The 13,346-nt window shown below is 50.9% G+C and overlaps 1 protein-coding gene across 1 annotated transcript in view; it reads left to right on the forward strand.

Moving 5' to 3' along the window:
* The first annotated feature begins 1,228 nt into the window (after window positions 1–1,228).
* Window positions 1,229–13,346, forward strand: part of PLXNC1 (plexin C1) — a 148,047-nt gene continuing 135,929 nt past the window's right edge. Inside the window, exon 1 of the mRNA XM_082634834.1 lies at window positions 1,229–2,474. Within this exon, the coding sequence (XP_082490960.1) occupies window positions 1,416–2,474 (1,059 nt within the window). The 5' untranslated portion in view covers window positions 1,229–1,415. The remainder of the gene's footprint in view (window positions 2,475–13,346) is intronic.

Here is a 13,346-nt window from a genome sequence, read left to right on the forward strand (position 1 = left end):
GTACTGTAAAGATCACAGGTGGAACTGTGGCAAGAGGGGGTGGTGTAAGCCCTCCTGGAGCTAGATGGAATTCGAATCTCAATTCCGTTGTTTGCCATCAATAGGACCCCGGTAAGTTCTGTAACCTTTCCGTGATCATTCTCCTCTCTACTAAATGGAGGTGATAATAACAGCCATTAATTAAGAGGGTTGTTACGGGTATTAAACGAGTCTTAATCCACGTAGTGAATTTAGAGCAGGACCCGGCAAGCAGTAAGTGCTCAATAAATATTAGCCATGATCATTCAGGTTAGATGATGAGTAGAACTTTCTAAGTGCTAGGCTTGAAAGCCTGGGATTCCGTTGCCAAGGGAGATTGGAGAACCTTTTCAAATATGGGAGCTCTGGCCCCAGTGATTGTCCAGACCAGAATCTTGGCGCCTGCCTTTCCTCCACCCCATTCCTCTGACCCGGGGAAACCCACCCCCTGTCACAGGGGCGCCTTGGTCCCTTGAGCCTCCGGCTCGCCACCGTCTCCCGCGCTCCTCCCCAGGGCCTCCCTCCCGCCGCTCCACACCTGTCAGCCGCCCTCGCAGCCTCCCAGTGGCCCGAGCTCCGGGCCTCAGCTGCAACCCTTCAGCGCCCTGGGTCCCAGTTCCCTGAGCCTTGCGTATCCACCCCCCCACCCGCCGCTGCTCTTGTAAACAAAACCCGAACGTTGGAACAGCCCCGCAGGCGGACAGGCGCAGGAGCCTGCTCGGTGCACTGTTAGCGCGCCCCGGGAGCCCCGGGCGAGCCAAGGGGCGATGGTGGCGGCCGCGGCGGCAGCGGCAGGCGGCTCAGCTTTGTTATGAATAGATGAAAGAGGCCACCTACACAGTAACCCAAATTACGAGACCTCCCTCCTCCCTATCTCACCGAATCAAGAAGGGAGGGAGATGGGCGTGGAGGGAGGGAGGGCGGGCGGCCAGGAGGCGGAGGGCGGAGGGCGGAGGAGGAAGAGGATGAGGAAGGGGGCTAGTTGCATCCCACTTTCACAATGGGAAAGTGAAACGCACAAGCGCACGGAACCTCTCCAGCCCTCCCCGCTTTCCTCGCTCCCCTCCGCCCGTCCCCTCCCTTCCCCTCCGCGCCTCCCCTCGAGCGCCAGCGCTGCACAGAGAGGAACTCTCCGGAGAAGGAGGGCGAGGAGGAAGCGGCACCGGAGCGCGCAGGGCTTGCCGCCGCCGCCGCCGCCGCCGCCGCTGCACAGGCTGCCGGAACGAGCCCGCCGCGCGCCGCCCTCCCCGCTCTCCTTCCCGGGCGAGCCGCTGGGATGGGGCGGCCGCAGGAGCCCGAGCGCGCGCAGGAGCCGCCGCCGCCCGCGTCTCAGTCGCCGCGCGCCTGAGCCGCCGTCGCCGCCGCGCGCCCTGACCGGGGGCGGCCCCCCCAACCCCATGGAGGTCTCCCGGAGGAAGGCACCGCCGCGCCCCCAGCGCCCCGCCGCGCCTCTGCCCCTGCTTGCCTATCTGCTGGCGCTCGCGGCGCCCGGCCGGGGCGCGGACGAGCCCGTGTGGCGGTCGGAGCAAGCCATCGGAGCCATCGCGGTGAGCCGGGAGGACGGCGTGTTCGTGGCGAGCGGCAGCTGCCTGGACCAGCTGGACTACAGCCTGGAGCACAGGCTCTCGCGCCTGTACCGGGACCAAGCGGGCAACTGCACGGAGCCCGTCTCGCTGACGCCCCCCGCGCGGCCCCGGCCGGGGAGCAGCTTCAGCAAGCTGCTGCTGCCCTACCGCGAGGGGGCGGCCGGCCTCGGGGGGCTGCTGCTCACCGGCTGGACCTTCGACCGGGGCGCCTGCGAGGTGCGACCCCTGGGCAATCTGAGCCGCAGCTCCCTGCGCAACGGCACCGAGGTGGTGTCGTGTCACCCGCAGGGCTCGACGGCCGGCGTGGTGTACCTCGCGGGCGACACGAACAGCTGGTACCTGGCGGTGGCCGCCACCTATGTGCTGCCCGAGCCCGAGACGGCAAGCCGCTGCAACCCCGCGGCGTCCGACCGTGAAACGGCCATCGCGCTCAAGGACACGGAGGGGCGCAGCCTGGCCACGAAGGAGACGGGACGCCTCAAGCTGCGCGAGGGCGGGGGTAGCCTGCACTTCGTGGACGCCTTTCTCTGGAACGGCAGCGTCTACTTCCCCTACTACCCCTACAACTACACGAGCGGCGCCGCCACCGGCTGGCCCAGCATGGCGCGCATCGCCAAGAGCTCCGAGGTCCTGTTCCAGGGCCAGGCAGCCCTCGACTGCGGCCACGGCCACTCCGACGGCCGCCGCCTGCTGCTCTCCTCCAGCCTGGTGGAGGCCCTGGACGTTTGGGCGGGCGTGTTCAGCGCGGCCACCGGAGGGGACCAGGAGAGGCGCTCCCCCGCCACCACGGCACTCTGCCTCTTCAGGATGAGGGAGATACAGGCGCGCACCAAGACCTGCAGCTGGGACTTCGAGGCTGAGAATCACTGCGTAAGTCCTAACCCCGTGACGCTGCGGGGAGCGCTCCTGCTGCGGAGCCGCCGGCGAGGCAGACCCGGAGGGAGAGGGTTGACCTTTACCAGGTCCCGGATTTACACAGCCCGGCGGCGGCCGTTCTCTGACGGTCTCCGAGACCTCGGGCTACTGTAAAGCACGGCCAGAGGTCCCCGAGGGCGAGTGTAAGAAGGGAGGTGGCGAGATAGGAGTCAGGCTCAAAACTCTGATGGCTGCATCCCATTGCCATCCTTCTCCGTCCAAACATGGGCGCTTGTTTGGGTCTGAGCCTCGCCGCGCCGCTCCCCCGCCCTTCCCTAATCTCTTCCCCAGGTGTGTGGTTTTAGCGGGCGTGTGGCTTTGAGCCTTGTCCTCAGCGGCGTTACCAAACACAGTGCCCTAGGCAGAGAAGCCCTAGAACCTAAAGGACTTGCCACACCCCAGTCTTTGTGCCCCCCATCTTCCCCCCACCAACCCCGTAACACGTGTGATGTGGTCTGAGGAGTTGGTAGCCTGCTGGACATGGGTCAGCGCTAGCCTGGAACAGAGGCTCAGGCTTGCGGGAACAGAACCCTCGGCGTGACCCCGTGCAAGGGGGCGGGGCTGTGGCTCTGCTGAGCGTGAGCTGTGGTCTCCAGCTGGGGGGAGAGGCTGAGCAGGCTGGAGGTGGCTTTGTGGGTAAAAAGCCTCGCCCTAGAGGGGAGAGCAAGAGAAAGTGTTAGGGTACTTCAGGCAGTTTCTGGGCTCCAGATTGCCTGACTAGATCGCGCGGCTCAGAGGCACCACCCTCCCAGGCAAACGGCAGAGGTTGCCCCTGGGTTCCCAGGGCAGCCACAGCTTGACTCTTGAGATTGGCATTTCTTTGACTGGAAAATAAAGCGGCGGTTCAAGAGGATTCAGTTGATGGGGATTATGGAGCCATTGTGCACTTCTCCGTGGCCGTCTTCCTTCCAAGGCTGCTGGCACGTCAAGTCCACATATGGCTCCTGAGAGGGGAGCCTGCTGAGCGCCTCCTTTATAACTGGACGGAAATCAGAGAGCAGAAATGACCGGCTACAGGTGTTGCCATTGTTTTGATATAAAATGTGTCAGAGAGGAAGGCGAGAAGTCTCCACTTGGAAAAACGTGTTGTGTTGGTACATTTGTTGTGTAGGCATAGAGGGGACGTTGGCTCTAAGGTATATTAATAAGTGTATGGAAAGACACTCCCATCCCCACCCACGCAGAGCACATCTTACCAAATATTAGCCCTATTATCCAGAAAGAAAAAACGGGTCTCTTGCAAGGCCCCTTAGAATGGTCATTGGCTTCCTCCTCCTTGCCCACTACTTGTGTACTGGGGCACACACATAATGCCTTCATTTAGTTACTGCTATAATTATTTTAAAGCATAAATAACACATAATGCTCCCTAAATGACTTCGTCTTGCTATACAAGTATAATTTAACATTTCATATCTGTCTTTGTGAGAGCCTTATTATGTAACAGTTCAAGTTTGGCAAAAATCACCTTCGACTTCTCCGTTGAAAGACTTGAAAGTAACCCCTACATATTACTTGGTGTCGAGCTTTAGGCATACTTGGTCTCCGGGGTTAATGACAAGACAGCTCGGAGGCCCGCAGCAGGTGATAACAGTGGAAGTCCAAGCTTTGCCATCTGACAGCTGTGTAGATGTGTGGAGCCAAAACATTTCTCTTGACTGCCTTTCTCTACCCACTGGGGCCTGGAGGTCTTAGTTCTCTTCCAGACCCAGCAGGCACCCTGAATGCACTCAGAATCCACATTTTGGCTTGATCAGGTGTTCCTACTTGCGCTGGGATAAGGGAAGGGGAAAGTCAGAGAGCTGTTGATCCATCTTCATGGGGAGCTTCTGGGAGGTAGCTGCCCCTTGGGAATCAAGCAAGGGCTAAACACTTGCTGCCAAAAATCTGGAATTGGAAAAATAAATAATTGAGATAGGTCCCTCCCCAGCATGTCTTGCTGCTTTATTTATTGAGAGCTCCCAGTGTGCTCAGAGCTGGGGATTCTGAAAGACGGTGTCCCTACCCCCTGAGCTTGTCATCCAAGTTAAATAATATTCTCCGGTTCAAACAATAGCTTGTCACAGCTGCACAGGTAGGAGCTTGGAGTTTTGCATTTTTTCTTTAAGTAAACTCCTTGCTGCTCTTATGAATTAAAAAGCTTTAGTGGAATTGAATTTCAAGAGAGGTTTTGAATGAAAAAAAAAAGGCGGTCGTTTTGATGAAAACGCTGACAATTTTCTAATCTATTAAATAGGCAGATAAGATACTTCCACAAATATTTGTGCTCTGTGCTGGGTGCCACTGATTCTGCCATTGAGAGGACAATAGCAGGTGGCAGCCCCATTTAATGGGGTTATGGGATCAGTGTGCCCCTGGTTGTCACTCAGAACAATGATGTCATTGGGTTGCATTTGTTCTGTGTTTTATTTTCAGGTTTTCAATGTGTTTTGGAAAAGTCATGCTGAGTTACAGGTGCCTAAGATAGATGAAACTTGAAACACTCTAGAGGGAGCCTCAGTAGATTCTAACAGTTATTCCTCCAGAGCAGACAGTCATTTTAACAGTAATCCACAGGCAGCAAGGCACAAGGGGCTAGATTTGCTTGCCTTCTCCTGCTCCCCCTGGATGAGTCGCTCTTATTTTCCATCTTCAGTCAACCATGGGTAGGAAAGTGACAGGAGTGACTTGGTTGTGTTTTCTCATTTCTTGGTTCTCTCCTTATCTCTTGTTGGCTGATTTGCTGGGCTTCAGCTTCTCCCGCTAAAGATTAATTTACAAGATGCCTGTGCAATGAGCGTGTCCTCAGCCGTTCACACGTTGGGCCGTGACTTTTCCTGTCTTGCCTCCAACTTTGAATCCCCTTTCACAACTATCGCAGGAGAGCTTCAGCCTGTGAATGTGCCCAGGCAGCCAAATTCTGTAGACACTCTTTAATAATCCTAATAAATATTTGTACGGCACTTCCTCATATATTACTTCTTTTGAGGCCCTCCTCAAGTCTAAGGTTGATTCTCTGAGGAGCATTCTCATTACCTGATGAGGAAGCTCAAGATCACTTAAGCAACTTGCTCAAGATAGCAAAGCAAGCATCAGAGCCTCCAGCTTAAACCCAGGTCTCGCAATATCTACTTCTGTATTCTTTCCACCACTTTGGTGCTTCAGACTTTCCCTTCAAAGTCCCCTAATTACAGGCAGTAACCTACCTCCCCTAGGATATGGGGTTGAGGCTGGAGGGTGCCCCTTGAAGTGTGTTTTAAAACTTAAGGTGATTTTTTTTTCATTCTATTCCATAACATATCTATGTGCTTGGGTTAACATAAAAACTGAATGTTTCAAATGATGTACAAGTTAACTTCCTCTTGTTTCTGAACTTCTGATATCCTTGGCATATGGTAGAAAAGTGTGTGTACCTGAGTTTTGAAGTCTGATTGTTCCAGATTGTTTGGCTGCCATAGTTGGGTCCTGGGGTTGCTTGTGGTTTAAACATGGTGGCCACCCCCTCTATAGTTACTGACAGTGGCATGTTTCCTACTGTGTCGGCCAACAGGACTGACTCTTCTAGTTCATTCTACCACTTGTGGAGAGAGACACCTGCTTCCTCCACACTCACATAATTCCAAAGCCTGACATAATTTAACTGTCATGCAGACAACCACAAAACACTCACGTGCTCTCCAACAGACAGTAACCCAAGACACTTCTAGCTACTGCATGCAGAAGTGATGTCCCAGGGCCACTCGGCAATGACCCTTATTGACCTCAAAATCCACAGTCTTCCTGCAATGTTTATTTCTTCTTTAGTTTCTGTTATGATCCTGTCTAGCCACTTTGCAGTCTACGGACTAGATGGTGAATTTTACCCCCATACACACATCTGATATGCAAGGGAGATTTAAAAAGCCCAACAACCACTTAGAAAGAGGGAAAAGCAGTCATAGCTACTACTGCTGGATGACTGTCATGGCCAGGCTTTGTGCTAAGCACTTCACATGCCTTATTTTTGATTGATTCTCATAATCGCCCTATGGGGCAAGGATTGTAGTTATCATTATGATTTTATGATGAGGAATTGAGGCCCGGAGAGCTTTGGTTGGTTTCCACAACTGGTAAATGGTAGAGGATTGAGGACCTGGGCCTGTAACACACAGCCATGGACAGTCCAGCATCGCAGACATTGGGTTCTGGTGTCAATCCTGTCCTACATGGAGCAGGCTAGGCCCTTGCAACTACTCTGGGAATCAGCTGTTTGCTGGGCATAAGGCGATAGAACAGAGAATCCTTGAGTGCGAACGGGGTTTCTGGGTCTGCACGTTTGAACACTTGAAATTCAGACTTTGGGAGGGTTGTAGTTCCTCAGTTGTCAGTTTCTAGATCGTGCCGGCACGTTTTGTATTCAGGCTTGTAAACGACCTCAGAGAGACTTACAGGATCTTAAAGGACGGCTCCCAGTTTTTGTTCTCAGACAGAAGAACTAGCTCATAAACTAAATCCAGAAATCTCAACCTGTTTAAGTCTGGGTTACAGGCGCGCTTGTCTTTATTAGCAGCCACAATTAAAATACAAGCCCCAGAAGGTCAGGAACCTTGTAACATTTTGTTCTCTGTTGAACCCAGAGTACCTAGCATAGCACCTTACGAAATACTTGTTGAATTAATAAATGGGGGATCATGTTGGGGATGCTTTCTGTTGTTGGCAGCCACACTTTCCTGAACCTGGCCACCTCATACTCCCTTAACCATTGTCTTTTTCTTGGTGTCCGATGTGCTGGGAGCTCTTTCTTCCCTAGTCCGAGTCTAACTGGCATCCTCCACTCCTCTGAAATCCCCATTCATTGGACTCACCAGGCTTGTGGTCTTGCCAATCTGGGAGTTAACTTTGACCATAGAAACCCAGCATGGTTGGCACTTCTTTGGTATAATTTAATAATGTGCATGATCGTGCCTTTCAGTGGGCAAGAGGAGAGGGCTCTGTGCTGTAGGGCACAAAGCCTCTCAAGAACTTGTAGGGTTCTCAAGTGTAGTCTCTGGACCAGCAGCATTCAGCATCACCTGGGAACTTACTAGAAATGCAAACTCTTGGGCCCCAATTAGAAACTCAGAGTAGGGTGTGGGACTGGCAATCTGTGGTTTAACAAGCTCTCCAGGTGATTCTAATATACATTCAGCTTTTAGAACCACAGCTGTAAGGTATTGCAATTTCCCTTGTAGTCCAGCTGAGGCACCTGGGATAAGAATTTGTTCCACTGTTTTCATTGCAGCTTTACTTAGGGTCATCTAAAGTAACCAGCTAATTCCACTACCCTTAGATTCCTTATCCTCTTCTAATTGCCCAAAGGAAATACCTAGAAAAACTTCTGAAGTCTTAACTGTTTTTGAGTTTCGAGTCCGAGTCTCAAGATTATCTATAGGTCAGAGTTAAATTAGCTCCTTCACCCTTTCGGACAACAGTCTATTTGCATTTCATTCCAGGATGTGGGTGCGGGGGAAGATGTCTAGAGCCTTTTACCCTGCTGTACACCACACCAAAATTCTCTTCAAGGGTCTGGTCTTTACAACATCAATCCTGTTACCAGTTTCAATCCTAATTAGGCACGGTTGGTTGTATGAAACAAAGCAAGCTCAAACAAGGGGATGGGGCATTTAGTGGATAGAAACAGTACTGAGAAACAGAGCAGTACTGTGCAGTGGTTGCCTGCACACAGACTCTGGAGCCAGGTCGACTGGGACCACAGCTGCCACTTCCCAGTTGTGTGACCTTGGGCAAATTATTTAACTTTTCTGTGCTTGTTTCTTCATCTAGAAGTAGGGATCCTATTTGTTTCATAGGATTTTTGTCTGGATTCATGAGTTAATATGTATGAACGCTACCTGACCTATAGTAAATGCTGTGTATGTATTTACTATCATTACTATCGTGATTATTTAGGAGTGCTAGGATGGGGCTCTCTGATACAGAGCGGGAAGGGGGGTCTGGACTCCCGGCAGCAGGAAGGGGCGCGACAGCAGGAAGTGTGACGCATGCTCATTCTAGGGTTTCATTGTCCACATGACTTAGCGTGGCTGCTTCCCTCAGTCCTGCTACAAAGTGACCACCTCGGCTTCCTCAAACATCTGCCCCTCACCCCCTCCACCTGAATGTGCCTCAGCCTGACCTGATCCCACTCTGCCTTTCAGTAGTATTTAACCTCTGCATTGGCTACCAACTGGCCACAGCTTTCTATATTTAGTTCAAATTACCAGGAAAGAGAGAGAATGGGGTCCAACCCATCCTTTCACTCCAGATGATGAGCCCTCATTCAGGGTAGGGATTCATTGCCCTTGGGGCAGGTACTGACCCCAGGTCCAGTCAGAAGAAGGAAGACCATGCAGTGGTCCCCGGTAGGTGTGTGGGTGGGCTGCCTTGGAATGGAAAGGTGGAAGAGCCACACCGTGATCACCATGTTGACTACAGCAGCATGGAATCATCTCTACCTCCCTTCAGGCTTCTCCATGACCTACCTCTGTCTTCCTTGAATATGTGGTGGCACATAGCTGATGATCACTGAGGCCTGCTCAGAGAAACACCGAAGTCCGCTGGGGGACAATTTGTAGGCATCCTGGGTCTAACTTGTTTGTGGGAGCAGGGGCATGGTAGCGGTAAGATTTTATTTTTTTATCAATTGCGCTCATCGTTTTTCTTAGCATTTTCATCAAGATAGAAAATTAATACTAATTTATATACTATCACAAAACCAAATAGAATTGTGACTTAAGTTTTACTGTTTCTGTAGTTGATGGGTTTGACTGTCTAACCAGTAGTTACACGTAGTGTCTCCTCAGGAATTACGAGGGGGATTTGACCCCAGCAATCCCCACCCCACCTCCCTGGCCAATGTTCTTATTGAAGAAGTCGGCAAACTTTTTCTGTACAGGTCAGATCATCAATATCGTAGGCTTTGCAGGCCACATACAGTTTCTGTTGCAATTGCTCAACTCTGCCATTGAAGTGTGAAAGCAACCATAGACAACATATAAATGAACAAGCATGGGGGATGTTCCAGTAAAACTTTATGGACACAGAAATCTGAATTTCATGTATAATTTTCACTTGTCATAAAATGTTATTCTTTTGATTTTTTTCAACCATCTAAAAATGTAAAAACTCTTAGCTTGGCAGGGGGTCATTCAGAAAAACAGGCAGCAGGCTAGATTTGGTCCACAGCTGGTAGTTTACCGACACCTGCTGTAACAGAAGGGGTGAGAATAAAACATTCACATTGCCCTAAGACATCGTGAGAGATTTAGCAAAAAGGTGGTGCGGAAGCCCCAAGAAGGAGTGTCACACTCAGTGTGGGAGGACCTGGGAGTCTTCAGAGAGGTGATGCTGGAGCTGTGTCTTAAAGCCAAGTAGAAGAGGCAAGAGAGGGCGTTCCAGAGACAGGGCATAGCTTGTGCACAAGCGGGAAGTTGAATAAGCTTGTGAACCGCAGGCAGCTCACCCTGGCTGGGGAGTGTCCAGAAATGAGCATGCAGGGCCAGATGGCAAAGGGCTTTTAATAAGACTGGCCAAGGGCTTCCCTGGTGGTGCAGTGGTTGAGAGTCTGCCTGCCAATGCAGGGGACATGGGTTCGAGCCCTGGTCTGGGAGGATCCCACATGCCGCGGAGCAGCTGGCCCCGTGAGCCACAATTACTGAGCCTGCGCGTCTGGAGCCTGTGCTCCGCAACAGGAGAGGCCGCGATAATGAGAGGCCCACGCACCGTGATGAAGAGTGGCCCCCGCTTGCCACAACTAGAGAAAGCCCTCGCACAGAAACGAGGGCCCAACACAGCCATAAATAAATAAATAAAAATTAAAAAAAAAAAAAAAAAAAGACTGGCCAAGATGGCTGGATTTTATCCTGATGGTCAGTTGTTCTCAGACTTGCTAAACCTGGGCTTTAAATCTTAAACCAGAGGCTCAGTATGAGAAAAAGGCTAATAAATCATCATTGACCTGCTGTTCTGGGTGAGGCCATTGCCAAGTGCCGGGGCTCAGGGTGAAGCAGGGGTGGGGAGGTTCCCAGAATCCTGCAACTCGCCCTCCCCCCACCCCCTGCCTGTCCCTGTGGCATCTCAAAGGAACTTCTGGGACTCTGCTGAGCAGGGTGTGAAAGCCATGGTCCATGGCTGATGGAGGACAACGGCAGGGCTCTAGGCAGACATGATCTGATCGTGTTCTAGAGAGATCACTCAGAAGAATGGGTGAGGCAAGATGAGAGGCAAAACCGCTGATTAGAAGGACCAACAAATACTTCTTGAGTTCCTACTGTGTGCCAAGCACTGTGAGGAAATATTTCTACCAGTGATGAACAGAGTAGACAATAAATATGCAGCAAATAAAGAGGTTATTTTTATATTAAAATGATAGCTAGCACTCCAAGCACGCACTTCGCACCAAGTATTGTCCTAAGTCAGCCCTTTACCAATATTAACTCGTTTAATCCTCACCACAGCTTTACGAGATGGGTAATGTTGTTACTTCCATTTTACAGATGAGAAAATGAAGGCCCAGGCTGAGATGGGGGCCCTGAGAGAAGTAACAGGACGTAAGAGAGCCGTATTAGTTGAGGTGCTGGGGAAAGTTCTCTTTAAGGAGGTTGAGTTGCCACCAGGAAGATGAGAAAGGATAGCTGTACACGTCCCCAAGGGGAACTGGGGAGCAGTGCAAGGCCTCGAAAGGGGAAATGACTTGGTCATTCTGAAGAAGCGAAGGCTAGCGTGGTCGAGGTAGGGAGGTGGAGCGGGGAGAGTGTTGGGGGAAGAGGTTGTGTGGGGGAAGAGGTTGGGGAAGGAAGCGGCAGCGGATCCTGTAGTCCTGGTGGGCAGTGGGAAGGAGCTTATATTTTTTTCTGAAAGCTTAGAAGAGCCTTTGAAGGGAAAGGACGCCACTGGATTTGAATTTCTAAAGAAATGGCTGCCCTTTGGGGCATGAATGAGAGATCGGCCCCAGCAGAGGCAGGAGGCTCTCGAGGTAGTCCAGGTGAGAAATAACGTTGCCTTGGTCTAGAGCGGTGGCTGCCACGCACGTGGAGAGAAAGAGGTGGACTGCGTGGGCTGCAGGAATCCAGGTGAGCGTGTTGGAGACCTGAACTGAGGTGGTGGCAGTGCAGGTGGAGAGGAGGGATTAAATGAAATAGCTTTTTAAGATGTAGAATTGAGAGGTGTCGGTGACCAATTAGTTTAATTTTCGTCGAGTTTTAGATATCTTTGGGACCCCCAGAAAGGGCCATTAAGCAAGCGGTTGGCCAGGAAGTGAGGAATTGGGGATCCACTCTGTCAGCCTCTGTGGAGTGCCAGCTGTGTGCCAGGCTCTGTGTTGGGCTCAACACGGTGCCATTGGGGCGTAAGTGCCTTGAGGGGAGTGGCCAGGGGTGTCTCATCAGTGTTTCCCAGGCATCCAGAATGCCGTCTGCTGCACGGTGGGCCCTCAATAAGTATTTGTTGAACTGGAAGGAAGGTGCTGTCCATCTAGTGGAGAAGATGTGGTTACAGCTCGGCGAGATAAGAGCTTCCAAGAGGGGCCCAAGCCCCTGGAGCTGTGTTTATAGGAGGAATAAAAGCCAGGTAGCCTAAAGAGAGGGGAGTTTCCCTGTGACTCCTTCACCAGTGAGGCCGGATTCCTGGTCTTTCCCTCCTGCCCCTCCAGCCTGGTCTTGGAAGAGTCCACTTGAGAAGCATATTCTCTAACACATCAACTGTTCCTAATTATTCTGCACTGACGTCCTTCTGAGGTTCCTTTGCCATCAGCGAGCAGTCTTAGAAATTGGATTCCACGTGCTGGTCTTTGCTTCTCTGAGGCATCAGGAGGGCTAGGTGGCCCAGAGCAGCTGGTAGTTTTAGGTGTCACCCAGTCTCAGTTTCCTGGGCTTAGCAACATCTCTGTGCCCCTCCCTCCCATGGAGCCCTTGTGCTGTGGACCTCTGGGGACCTGTGCTGTGGACCCTCCTCAGAGCAGTGGTTTTAAACACATAAAATAAAAAGAGAGAGTTGCAAAGTGAACCAATTATATTGATCTACAGATATATCAAAATGGTTTTTCCAATTTGAAATAGAGAAATATATCTTAGCACATTAAATAGCAAGACCTAGCAGCGGTAACTACCATCATTTCAAAGTAGCGATAAGCACAAATGATATTTTGAGATACCCGCAACAACTGTAAAATGATATGAAAATATCTGATTTCTTTTGATGACAAAGTCACAGGTTCAGTTAATATAACTGCGGTCTGCATTCATAATTAAATGAAATGCTGAATTTCAGTCAGAGTTCGCTAAAATAGAGATTTTTTTCTCATCCGGTTTCATGGATTCCTGGAATTCTTTGCAGGAACTGTGGATGTCAGTGCGGTCCCCACTCCAAGCACTCATTCCGTTACTGTGTGTGTCAGAAAACCAATGACAAGATGCTGCATTTTGTTTCAAAACTCATTTGATTGGCTTAGGTTGACAATAGGCAGTTCAGTCCCACCTGGATTTTTACAGGTCAGGCACTTGGCCAAGAGCCAAGTGTTCCATAAATGGACTGGATGGAGCAGGTGGGTGGGTGGAGAAGCCTCAGAAAGGTTAAGTGACTGCTTAGAGACAGCTCATAAGTAATAGAGCTTGAATTTGAACCCACATTGTTTTTTTACCCTAAATCTCTTGTTCTTTCTACTCTTCCATGCTACCACTATGTTATTCAATATTTCTATTTTAAAGAGTTAGCCAAATGCAACAGTTCACAAGTTATGCTGTTCTAATCATGGGAGAAGAGTGCTATTATTCTTCACTTTGGTTAGAGGATACGAAAATACCTAAAGTAGTCTGTTTACTTAGAGCCTCATTT

This window comes from Mesoplodon mirus (assembly GCF_964341445.2).
Source record: "Mesoplodon mirus genome assembly, chromosome: 11".
Classification (NCBI taxonomy): domain Eukaryota; kingdom Metazoa; phylum Chordata; class Mammalia; order Artiodactyla; family Ziphiidae; genus Mesoplodon; species Mesoplodon mirus.